The following is a 13,785-nucleotide window of genomic DNA, read 5'->3' as shown; positions in this document are numbered from 1 at the left end:
AACGATGTGCAAACAGTTTTGCTCGGTGTTTTTAGCCATCCTATAGCCACTTGCTTTCCACCCGTCGATGGCCCCATTAGTGGTCGGGTCGGGTGGAGCTTTATTGTGTGCTTTATAAGGCATCGTCAATAAACTGCGTACCGCTGGATCGAGGGACTGGCCATGCCGAATTATTGGAATTCTCAGTTTTTAATCATTAGGAAGAGAAAACAAATATCCGAAAAATTATAACTCATGCGTTGCGTCATTCATGTATGCTCCTTGTGACGTGCAAAAGCTGACCCGGTTTGACCATGGGCGGACATAGCGCCTACTAGAAATCAGCCCGAAGCATTGCCTTCTGTCGGAAGTGTTCTTCTGGACGAAGGTGGTAAAATGTATGTTAGTTTGCACTCAGCTATTCCAGCTATTCCAGCACACTTTTCGCACAAATCATACATACTGTTGCATTAGTTATGTGGGTTGGGTGTATTTCTGCTGCATTGAATTTATGATAGGAATTAAATTTATTTGCAACGGTCATGGTGGAAGGTTATTTTGCAGGTGCCGCTATTTTTACTTATTTTGAAGAAACTTACCTTTGAACGTTATGGTCTTGTCTAATAGAAGAAGAAAATGTCATCATATTTAGTTGAATATTATCACGAACAACAAAACACTCAGTTTGCTTGATTTTAGATTGTTACTTTTTACAGTGTTTCTTTATTTCTCATTTATTCTTCAATAGCATCAATTTTCACGTCTGATTTTTTTTATCCATCCTCCAAGTAATTTTGTTTAAAACAGTTTTCATTTTTAAAATCCGTTACTTTCGTTCTTACCTTCACGTACATGAACTGGTAATCAATTAAATTAGCTTTAATCAACATTTAACATTAGTCGGCGACTGGTATTTTCTCTTACGTTCGGCGATTCGGTTCGATCTACTTTCGTTTTGTCCATGGCCATTGAAGTCAATTCGATGGTTTGTAATTCTCTTATGAGTTGTAAAGATTTATCTATTTTTTTGTTTTGTTTTTGTCAATGTGTACATGTAATGGCAAAACATTCTTGTCTCTATCTGCGGAGCTTACCACCTCGTAATGCAAGTTATTCGCTAGCTGATTCTCTGCAACTTCGTAATTTTTTCGTTCCTAGATTTGTTTGTGTGTTTGCATGTATCGTTCCATTTATTTGACATTTCTAAATTGTAATATTATCTATAGGTTGGTTGCTGGATTTGTAGAAAAAAATAATTTACAAAGTATGTTTATACTATTTTTGAATTTCTTCTCGATTGTTTACTTAATTTGATGATCAGAGAACGATAACTTCATGTGCAAATGAACCGATTCGCATCGTCTTTGATGTTTCCGATTGGATAGAGTGAGCGTGCATTTGATTGATGTTTTTTTGTGTTTATTTTTTCAGAACAGTTCGTACTGGATGTGATTATCTAAATGTTTCTGATTTTTCGCATTGTCTAAAACTGCAGTACAAGTAAAATAAAACAAAACATTACTTAACATTAGTGTATAATTTTCAGTCCTCTATAACATAAGGTAAATAACAATATGTTCCTTATTGAAAGATGAGAAATCAAAACTACAACTTTATTAGAATTAAATAAATTTTGAACAATCACAGATTATGGTTGCGTTCTTTAAGAATTTGATTGTGAGCAGTAGTTTTGATGAACTATTTAGTTAGGGAAATTTCATAATTCTGGAAAAGTATAACAAAGAATTATTGTGTCCCAATGGCACAGCTCTGTTGATTTGATTTACCTTTTGATTTGATTGCTACTGATACTTGAACATTGAACTTCGCGATAAAAAACAGTAGAGATTGTGTACAAATATCATTTTTGCTGAATATTCCGTAGATGCAATAAATCTAACAAAATATGGGCCGAAACAAAAACCTTTTTCACAATTCCAGATCTTAATTTGTGAGCTTCGAAGCAATATGGATAACGGTATTCAGATGAAATTTTTGAGAAGGGAAATCCCTAGGAAATTAGAAGTATTTTCCTTAATTCATAAACAATAATAAAGATAAGCCAATTCCTGCTTGCAAAAGTTTCATGATGAGGATGTTATCACAAGTAGTTGTAGTGCACCTTATAACTCATTAGTTGTTTGTGTATAAATTTGCTTTCAACGTTCAAACGTTTTATCAAAGTGCATGAAATTATGGTGAAACAATCTTTATTATATTGTGTTATGAATTATGAAAGCATATATCCAAACATATACAATATACATATTTACAACTGATTGCTGTATGGAAACATTATCACTGGAATTCAACGTCCAAATGGTTATGGAGTTAATAATGTAGACAGCCATCCGCTCCTGCCATTTCTAATATGATTTCCTGGCTTTAAACTGTAAATCTATAGCCCGCTAATCGTTACTTGCTCACAATCAACCATTCAACAAAGAACGCAACTCAACCCACTGCCCGCCAAACCTCAACATAGGCAAACATCAATAGTAATAATCAATCAACAACCGGAAATGAGTACGCGCGTGCATGGGTGATTGAGTATTCATTGGCGATGAATGGAAAGAGCACCAGGAAGTTGCTTGCGCAGCACAGCCAGGTCGGTTCTTACGCGGTTTGATTATATCGAAACTGATAACCATCGCCTTTCCATACCACCTGACTTAGTTTTGATTTTCTGTTGGTTTTACCAATCGTTTCATAAAGATGGTTATTTGTCCTAACTTTCATTTCTTTCTATTTTTCGGCGTTTTCAAATCCACCGACTCTGAGTTGCAAAAACCGCGTAAAACCGGCCCGAGTGTATGTGTGTAGTTAGTAATGAACGCCTACCTCCGAATGGCCCCCCCGCTGGGGGCCCCTAACAAAACATTAAACAATTTCACCATCATCACCGCAGTAGTTGTCGAGGTCGCTGTCGTTGTAATAGTCATCATCCGTTGCTACCTTCGCCATCGTCGTCATCGTCGTCCTTGCTGGGTATGGTTGCCGTTGTCGTTGTCCTCGGTCAGGGCAGGAGGAGGCGAAATGCAATCAAACACGCATTTCACTCATGGCCGCCTGGGGCAACTGCTGCTGCTGCTGTTGTGGTTGCCCTTTGAGATTTTGCAGTTGCGTCCCGGGATCCTGCTGTTGCTGCTGCTGTTGTTGCTGGGGGTGTGAATGTGAATGTGAGTGGTGCTGGTGGGAGTGCTGATGGGCGGCAATGCTGGGCGGCGGAGGGGCCCCCGACGATGTCATTTGGGGTGGCTGCTGGTGATGGGATAACCGGATCGTTTCCGGTGAACTATTGTTGTAGGATTGCGACCTGCCGAGGGTGGCCGCCGCGTTCGAACGCATGTGGATTCCGATCGCTGTTCCGTTTGGCGGTAGTTTAACTTGTTGAGCCTCTAGAAGTAATTAGATAATGTAAATGTTGTGGTTTAAGTTGGTTCGTTTGGGGTGAAAAAAGATGAGTATAACGGAATTGTGGGAAATTCGGTACTATGAATGTGTTGTTTCTTGCCTGAACCGTTCTATAAAATGCCATGTGTCTGCGTTTTTCGCATCAGCATAAGGTACAGGGAGACTTGGTGTCTCAAAATAGTTTTATTTTAGTGTTTTGCAAGAAATAATGTTTAGACAAAACATTAAGTTTTAATATTAAACATATAAGTTATTTTTGATGTAGGATTACGTTAAGTTAAGAGCAGCAGGGACTATGTCCAAGGGCTTGACGATACCTTCCCAGGCCATCTGCGAGTTGTAGTGCCTGCTTAGGATGTGGTGGGGTTTGAGAGTGGGCTCGGTTAATCTTCTATAAAAAGCTACATGTATTCGCAAGTAGGCTCCGCCAAAGCGACAGTGTGCCGCTCAAAGCGCACAAACCCAAGTGCTGGTGTTAGGTGGGACGCTCAACAGACCTGACACGCAACTTCGACGTCGTAGCGCTGCAGGAAATTTGCTTCATAGTGCTGGGCAAGATGCGCCAACGAGTAATTGGATAGCAGCCAATTAACGCAAGAAAGTGCAAGATGAAGATAAAATACCGCTTCTTCAACTATAGCATCATCAACGCGCACTGCCCACACGAAGGGAGACCCGGCGACGAGAAAGAAGCGTTCTATGCACAGCTGGAGCAGACATACGTTGGATGCTCACTGCGGGACGTCAAAATCGTCATCAGCGACATGAACACTCAGGAAGGAAGGGAGGAAATGTATAGACCGGTCATCGGACCGGATAGTCTGCATGCCGTATCGAACGACAACGGCCAATGATGCATGAACTGTGCAGCCTCTTGCGGAATGGTAGTCCAAAGCACTTTCTTTCGCCGCAAGAATGTCCACAAGGCCACATGGAAATCACCTAATCAAGAAACGGAAATCAAATCGACCGCGTTCTAATCGAAGGTAAATTCTTCTCCGACATCATGAACATACGCACTTACCGCAGTGCGAATATTGAATCCGACCACTACCTCGTTGCAGTATGTCTGCGCTTAAAACAATCGACGGTGTACAACACGCGTCGGAGTCGTCCGGAGTCGTCCGCCGGAGTGGGCGCCTACGAGACGGTAGACTAGGCCAAGACTACGCGCAGCAGCTGAAGGTGGCACTCCCAACGGAAAAGCAGCTTGGCCTATCGTCTCTTGAAGATGACTGTAGAGATACTCGATCAACCATTGAAAGCACCGCAGCCGCTGCACTAGGCACGGTGCCCCCGGGTCAGAGAAACGAACGATGCACGATACAAACAGGCGCGGAACAGACAAAACTGATTTTTCGGAGGAAAAAGCGCCAGCAGGAAGATCGAGACCGTGAAGAGACGGAGGAACTGTACCACGCTAATAGCACACGAAAGTTCTATGAGAAGTTGAACCGTTCACGTAAGAGCCACGTGCCACAGCCTGATATGTATAAAGCCATAAACCGGAACCTTCTTACGAACGAGCGTGAGATGATCCAAAGGTGGCGGCAAAACTACGAAGAACACCTGAATAGCGATGTGGTAGACGAAGATGGCGGCATGGTGATGGGCCTGGGAGAACGCGCCCAGGACATACTTTTACCGGCTCCGGATCTCCAGGACATCCAGGAGGAGATTGGCCGGCTGAAGAACAACAAAGCCCCTGGGGTTGACCAACTACCAGGAGAGCTATTTAAACACGGTGGTGAGGCACTGGCTAGAGCGCTGCACTGGGTCTTCTTCTTCTTCTTCTTATTGGCATTACATCCCCACACTGGGACAGAGCCGCCTCGCAGCTTAGTGTTCATTAAGCACTTCCACAGTTATTAACTGCGAGGTTTCTAAGCCGGGTTACCATTTTTGCATTCGTATATCATGAGGCTAACACGATGATACTTTTATGCCCAGGAAGTCGAGACAATTTCCAATCCGAAAATTGCCTAGACCGGCACCGGGAATCGAACCCAGCCACCCTCAGCATGGTCTTGCTTTGTAGCCGCGCGTCTTACCGCACGGCTAAGGAGGATCCTGGGTCATTGCCAAGATTTGGGAGGAGGAAGTTTTACCGCAGGAATGGATGGAAGGTGTCGTGTGTCCCATCTACAAAAAGGGTGATAAGCTGGATTGTAGCAAAGCCGCATATGATACAATCGATCGAGACCAACTTTGACAGCTAATGCACGAACACGGATTTCCGGATAAACTGACACGGTTGATCAAAGCGACGATGGCCAAAATGAAGGATGTCGGGATTAGAGGATTTCCTCTAATCAACCGTTTGACTAGTATCCAGTGAACCCTTTTCCGTTAATAAATGATACTGGGATCATAACGTCAGCTCGTGGGGCACGTTTCCCCCAATTTAGGGGATTTGTGCCATCGCCTTCACTGTCTTTTCATCATTTATTTGACAGATAAGGAAATAAGAACAACTAAAACATTGCCTAGGGAGTCTTTAAATTTTGAAACAAGATTTTTATTTGTCCGAAGAAGGAGTCTTGTATGGCTGCCATTATGTTGGCAATAAACAGCATTCAATAGTACAAAACATAATGGCAGCCATACAAGACTCCTTCTTTGGACAAAAAAAATCTTGTTTCAATCTTTAAAGACTGCGTAGCCAGTTTAAGCTGAAATAACAATAAACAGTCGATCCTCATAGGCGTAACTAGAGTCCCGGTCTAGGGGGGGGTCATGGCCCCAGCTGGCGGAGGAAAATATTTTAAGGAGGTATAGAACACTGCATGCATAGGCTGCCAAGGGTTTTTAAAGCCTTTGCCGTTTATTTGTCTTGTTGTTAACATCACTCAATATGCGAAAAATTTAACTGATTTCTGGTCGGTGTGGTTTAGTCAATACGTGTCTAATTTTCATATTCATTGTACTAACTATAGATAAATGCGAGGTGTACACTGAGGATTCTCAATTGCGATGCCTTTCCTTCCATCGTATCTGGTTTGAACGTATTTCATTGTATTTTTATGAATTATGCATACGGTTGTCTAAATCTGCTTTGCAGTTTTTGGATCTCTTCATTACTGTTTGTATGATATGCGGAAAGCTTCTAGGGACCGTACTTTTTTCACAATTTTATGCTAATTGTATCATGATCCGAATTTTTTAAAGCACTTTTAAAGTTGCGAAGCCCGTGCACTAATTACGTAACCCGAGCAGGAGCGTCGACCTCGATAACAGAAATTGGCATGATTTAGCGTTGCATAAGAGGTAAAATACCAAAAAATAATACCAAAAACTTATATGCAGAATACTTGAGGCATACCATGCTTAGGTATTTCAATACCAAACGAATAATAATTGGTTATGCATTTGATATTGAAATTTAATTTAATAACTGAGTTTGTTATGGCTTAAGTATTGTGCAAATTAATTTTTGGTATTATTCTTTTGGTATTTTACCTCTTATGCAGGGTTAGTCCATAACACAGTATGGGTTCAATAACAGAATTAAGTATTATTGAGCCAATTTCTCCTGCTCTTGAACGGGAAATGGACGGGGTCGATTATTTTCTCACGCTCCATATATATTTAAAAAAATACATATTTTGAATGAAAAACGGTGAGTTAAAAAGCTCAGGAAAATTCCTCACTTAATAAAGGTAAAAACGAAGATAATTTGTTGATATTGTGGGATCCATAAAAAAAACTAAATGCAATCTACATCATATTGTGAAACTTTAATAATCCTAATATTTTCATACCAAAAAATTACGGCTCCTCAAAGCGTCATACACGACTGAGCCTACCAAATAAAAAAGCTAGTTAAACAAATCCTAATATTTGCACTAATTGTTTAGATGATGTTAGATTTTTGTATATTTTTCCTTTGTTTTATAATTTTGGAAATATTTCAAGGATTTTGGAAAAAATTCATTGAGAAGGTGTTGTAGAAGAATTTAATTAAGGACACTTGAAAACCAGATTTTAATGAGATTTCGTGAATAACATATGGTGACAATCGAATCTTCGGATGTTGCAACTGCATCGTGAGTATTGTGCATCTATGCCCTACACCAACATGCACACTACTCGCGAAATTCTTCTAGATCTGAATGAGTATCATAGGTCTTCATCGTAAATTGTGCCGTCCAACTGCAAATCACTGTGTTTGGATGTTTTTGCATACATTCTTGCATATAAACTTCCTACGAGTTTAGCACTGCCCAAACGTTGATCGATTAGGCTGAAATTTTGTCCAGAGCATAGGGAATAAATAGAACCGAATAAGATAGCGGCCCATCAATAAAATTGAAAAGATTTTTTTCATAATAATTTGAGCCACCCTAGTAGACATTCACGACTATTATTTATTAAATTCTGGTCCAAAAATTTTCCCGCTTCGTTTAAATCTAACCGTCAGCACAGGAATGTATATTTTTTCAAACAAACTTGTTTTTTTTTAACTTGGTATAATCCATAATCCAGAATTTTATCACGATTTGCAGACACTTGATTAATTATTGGCAATGAAAGTGATTGGCATTAAAAATCTGAAAAACCTGCTTGGACTTTTGAAACATTTTGCAATGAAAACAGTATTAATATCAACAGTATCGAATGTGCAAAAAAATAGATCGAAGAAGACGTATGATGCAATGAGGAATGAGAAAATATGTTTGTGGTAGGTATATAAAAATTGACTATTTTGGAAATAGATTTTCAAATTTTCTGGAGGGGGCCACAAGTGGGTCTGGGGAGGGCCAGGCCCCCCCTTATTTACGCCAATGTCGATCCTTCAATAGTGGAAGTAAGAACAAAATGATAAGAACAGGAAATGCAAATGGCAAGGAGCAAAAAACAGGCTTCTAGGGAGGGAGCCCTAGAAGAGGACTTCTCAATATGCTAAAGGCGAAACACAGAGTAGACTGTATAAAACGTATACACGGAAGAATTAATGGGGAGTTTGTGGGATTTGAGATAAATTTAATCATTTTACGCAGACAAACTATTTGAGGTCTGAAAACAATCACATTTGATCCAATGATATTTCTGAAACTTGTATGAGCTCAATGGTAAAAAGACAAAGCGAACATTTTGAATATTCGATGAGCATTGATAATGTGAGTTTGATTTTCCCTCCCAAGTATGAGTATTTAGAATGACGTCACTTATCTAACAGCATACTAAAGACACGAGATTCTGCATCAAGGGATTTCAATAATTATGGCGACTGACTTACTTAAGTCGAATTGAGATCGTCCAACCAATTCCTCCAGTGGCACCAAACTACGGCCAGATACGATTGCCTTTTTTGCTATTTATCCACCCACTCCAGAATTGGATTTTTCTTAATACAACTTGGTCCAGTCGCTATTCCGACCATCTACCACTACAGAGCTGAATTTTATTGAAAGTCCTGTAGTTCCTTGAAACCACCGACCAAGCCACTCTTGAGTTGGATTTTTAATAATCAATATGGAGTTTCTGAACGTCATGCAATCCACTTCATAAAAGGTTTTTTTTATTCGTCTAGGACCGATAGAACTCCAAGCACCGACAAGCACACATTTTATTGACCACTAGTGCACGAATTCACAACAAGGAAGTTCGGAATTTTTTGTCGAAAATCTGCGCACTACTGGTTCAAGTTATCTTTATTTGCGTAGGTTTATGGAATCCAAAAATTTCTTACTTCCTGCCTCTAAATTGGAACATATAAAGGTTATAGAAGCTTAAGGAATTCATAAATAAATTTTACACCACGCAATTAGTTGATTTTTAATCACCCTGATTTTAACGCGCTCTATGTTTAGAACATCTGCAAGATATTAAGGGGCGCCCAATAAAGTTTTGCCAAGGGCGCCGGGAGGCCACGCTACGGCTCTGACCACAAGTTGCATCAGCTGTTGGGAGAACCATCCATCGTTCACACCGCGAAAATCGGAAGACTGCGGTGGGCCGGGCACGTAGCCAGAATATTGCATTCTATGTATCACAAAGAGCATGCGCCATACTTGAAACAGGTCGAAAGGCCTTTGGTTACGAGTGTAGACCTAAAGGCCTTACTCCAGAAATTTCTTGGATGACCAAGAAGTTATGCTGCGTACACGTTCTATTCTCTGTAGCACAAGGAGTATGCATCATATTTGAAACAGGCCGATATATTGCGTTGATATATCGCGAAAAAACAATTTTCGATTAAAAGTCGTGTTTTTACGCGGTTTTCGGTATTCACGCGTTTTTTACGCTGAATTTTTCAAAAGTTTTTTTTACGCGGTTTTTCAAAAAGGTCGGAAAACACGTAAAACACGCGAAAAATAGGTTTTCAGTGAAGCCGTTTTAACACGGTTTTTAGAATTTACGCGTAAAAACCGACTCCTGTGTATGATATCGATATATCGGGTGTCGTGTAACTCGAATTGCGTATAGAACTTCAATAAAATATGTAATTCAATCCAAAATGTATTAAGATTTAATACACAACTATTTGGCTATTTATTTATTTATTTTGCAAAATTTTGCTTATTTCATCTGATTGTGTTGACGAAACGCGGATGAACTGATGTTGAAGTCGAATTGGTCCGACACCTAGTTGAAATGGCGGATCATAGCGACAAAGCAGCTATTGGCAGCATAATTGGTGTTATGCCTTTCTTCGAAGAGCAAATCTCGAGGTCGAAGGAATAGTGAGGGTGCATACAACAGAATTTTTGTCAACAAATCCGGCACGTCTTACTTGGATAACAGAAGTTTGGTGATGAAAACGGCTTGCGCCACATTTCTCCGCTTATCAAGAGTATCTAGCGCCAGCAGTCTACAGCAATCAGCATACGGTGGTAAATTTAGCGGGTCCGTCCATGAGAGATTGCGCAGGGCATATCGTACGAACTTGCGTTGCACAGTTTCAAACCGAGCAGTCCAAACAGCTTGATATGGATTCCAGACAGCAGAAGCGAATTCGAGTTGAGAGCGTACCAATGAGCAGTATAAGGCTTTGTAGCATACAGGGTCGCGGAATTCATTTGTGATTTTAAAAATAAAACCAAACTAGCAATTCGCATTGACGATCGTAGTTGAAAAATGACGTTTGAAAGTTAGCCTGTCATCCAACACGACGCCTAGATCATTATCATGATTCACACGTTGTTGTACCTGTGATACTATAATCGAAAACCACGGTTTCAGCAGTGCGATGAAGGCTTATTACGTAGCACTTTGAAACAGCCAGGACCATCATATTACGCTCACACCAACATTTGAATAAATCCAAGAGCTTCTGCATTTCTTGGCAGTCCGCCAGATTTCGAATAACGAGGTATAATTTGCGATCGCCTGCAAACATCAACAGCAGGCCTCCATGCTGCAGTGCTGCAGGATAAAAGTTACGTCATTCACGAAGAGCGAAAACAACAATGGACCCAGTGTGCTTCCTTGGGGGACTCCGGAGCCGTTCAAAAACAGTGGGATGAGTGATCTCCAATGATGACGGTCACTTGACGTTGCACTAGATATGATCGAAGCCAGTTGCAGAATGTTGTAGAGCATTCCATTTTTTCAAGTTTTGCAAGCAGTATGTCGTGATTCACCTTATCAAATGTAGATCAGTATACACGGCATCGACTTGGAGCTTTTTGCGCATATTATCCGTACAATATGATGTAAAGCTGACTAGATTCGTTTCTACGGATCGACCCGGAAAGAAGCCATGTTGATTCGAGCTGATGTAGTTTTTGAATGAGGCAAACAGTTTTTCGTAGATAAGTGACTCGAACACTTTTGATTCGTTAGTTTCTCACGTCACATTTGTCTCCTTTTTTGTACACCGGCAACATGGTAGAGCACTTCCATTGAGTAGGAAACTTTTGCTAACGAAGTGATAAGTTGAAAAGCAAAAGGATGATTTTATCCTGCTCTTGTGATGTCAGCTTGAGATGGCGTAGCATTGGAAAAGACGGTCGAAAAGTGCTCGGCGAAGAGATTGCATTTTTCCTCGGCATTCAAGGCAACATCATTGTCAAGAAACACTCTTGACGGTAGTCCGATTATTTATTTTGACGAACGACCAGAATCCCTTGGGATGATGGCGAAGATTATGCTGCTTGCGACACTCATACTGCTTGTAAAGATGCTTGTTATAGCGGCGATAACAATTACTGGCGATTGAGAAATTATCGTTTAGTGATAGCACAACGTCGGCTAGTCAGGGCGCGAAGAGTCCTAGCACGTTCTCGTTTGAGGTTGCATTAGTCCATGGTGGTTTTCTTATGCAACGTACACACCAGTCAAGCAGTTTGACGAACATTGACTCCACTCCCAAGAAAACGCTTCGGTTGCTGCTTTGTTTGAACGTGTGTGAAGTTGTTCGAACAACCATTTGACAGTTGGCGGCTCGGTTGGAAAAAAAAAATAAAACGGTTTGATTTTGGTTTGAGTTGTCGGGGGTGGAGTCAAGGCTGGTCGAACATGTTTGAGCATTTGTAGTGAAGTTGCACAAACCCCCATATATTTTTGATGGTTGGTGCTCAAGTTAGTGCTTCGGTCGTTCGTGTGTGATATTGTTAGTCGAATAAATTGATTGTTCGTGCCGCTGTTGGTGAAACTTGATGGATATTTGAATGAACGAGAAGTGGAGTCAATGTTGGTCAAATTGCTTGACCGTGTGTACGTTCCATCAGAGGTTGGCGCTTTGGTACGGAGGCAAATACGCAGTCACTGAGGAAACAGTTAAAACGGCCAACCGCTGTGTCAATGTCCGAGTCATTCAAAGCATTCCAGTCAAATCGAGATAATTTGCGCCGGAGTAGTTCGAAATCTGTCTTGCGAAAATTCAAACAGTCAGCATTCGAGCTATCATCAAATCTGACATGATCACTGTTCGCAATAGATATCACGAGAGCAGGATGATAATCATCGAGCGGAACGATGACATCCGGTGCCTCGTCGACCGCACAGTCAGGAAGTAAATTTTCGCTTACAAACACCAAATCGAGGAAGTGATATTGGAAATTTGATATCAAACTAATCTGGCTTAGTCCAAGGAAAGCAGTTCCATCGATGAGTAGACGGCTGGCAGGAGTAGTCAAGCTTTCATGTGGCGTGCCTCATTGACAAGTTGTGCCAATTTACCCTGCTGGGCTAGGGTTAAAACGTTCCATGTTCCTATTCGTGTCCGTTGTTTCGCGGTAAGAGTCGTCGCCGTAAAATCAATCCGTATTCTTTCATTATCGGATTCTCGAATAAATTGATGTTTCGGGAACAGTAGGTTGTTGGCCCAAGGTTCCCTATCCACCGGGATGGGGCTGCCATCTTAAGTATAGCTTCCGGGGAATAGCATTTCATACTCAGCCGCCAGAACAGACGCTGTTGGAGCCGCACCTCCTTGGTGAACAGACGCTCGATCAGTCGGGTAAAATTTGTTTAAAGTTCCAACCAACACCAGGACTAGGCTAGTGGGCTTTGACACATGCAGCTTTTTATAGAAGTTCAACAGAGCCCACTGGCGAACCCCACCACATCCTAGGCAGACCCCACAGGGCGCACCCTCTCACTCTAGCTGATGTCAGAAGGACAACAGTGCCCAGGCTTCACTACCAGGTAAGCACGCAACCCTTAGCTGGCGGTCAATTGTTATCGGAAGACCCGTGGAAGCGTGAGCATCGGAACTTGTGAGGACCAGAGCTATGTTAGGCGCTCCTTCCCGGATGTCAACTCACCATTTTGTAGCCCCAGAATTATGGATCATATGAGTTTTATGGATCGACATATAATGTTCATGTGAAATTAGCAAGAATTGTATTGTTTTTCTTGACCATATTAATGGAACATATTTCCCTATTAATTGCTACATTTTAGCTTAGTTATGGATCGAAAAATTATTCTTTATGGAATCTCCTGAACTATTTTATGGATTCATGGTAGCGTTTTATGGAACATTCAGATGTTATTTATGGATCGTTTTTCATTTTTTTATGGATCCGTCTTTACTGTTTATATGCAAAAGTATGTTTTGCCGCTCCGATACAGCGTGTGCGCAGTGTTGACGATTCATATAGCAGCTTTGGACAGAAGCACTTCGTTCGCAGCTGATGACTTCTGTTGAACAGCAGGATTTGTAGATCCACTAGGAAGCAGTGGACGATGGATGCTGTACTCCAGTTGTAGTGACTCATTTGGGACACCTCCACTGCCGTTTACGCATAACTGTCTCATGTACATAGGAAATCCCAGCAAACATGGGACAATTATGCGTATGACGGCAGTCTAGTTCTTATTCGCAGTTTCTTCTATTACCCCGACGCAGGTGAAATGGATCCATCTGTCACACTTGTCACACTGAACCATTTCGTTGTTATATAACTCCTGACAGAAAGAAATTCCTGGATTTCTACAAAA

At 41.2% G+C, this 13,785-nt stretch overlaps 1 protein-coding gene across 2 annotated transcripts in view; it reads right to left on the bottom strand.

The window, feature by feature from the left end:
* Nucleotides 1-673: 673 nt before the first annotated feature.
* The window catches only part of LOC134226266 (neuroligin-4, X-linked), a 184,956-nt gene continuing 171,844 nt past the window's right edge, over nt 674-13,785 (bottom strand). For both annotated transcript variants that reach the window (XM_062706926.1, XM_062706927.1), the window contains exon 8: nt 674-3,377. In XM_062706926.1, the coding sequence (XP_062562910.1) occupies nt 3,022-3,377 (356 nt within the window). In that variant the 3' untranslated portion in view covers nt 674-3,021. The remainder of the gene's footprint in view (nt 3,378-13,785) is intronic.

This window comes from Armigeres subalbatus, chromosome 3, assembly GCF_024139115.2.
Source record: "Armigeres subalbatus isolate Guangzhou_Male chromosome 3, GZ_Asu_2, whole genome shotgun sequence".
NCBI classification, from domain to species: domain Eukaryota; kingdom Metazoa; phylum Arthropoda; class Insecta; order Diptera; family Culicidae; genus Armigeres; species Armigeres subalbatus.
This window is presented reverse-complemented; position numbering and strand designations above follow the sequence as displayed.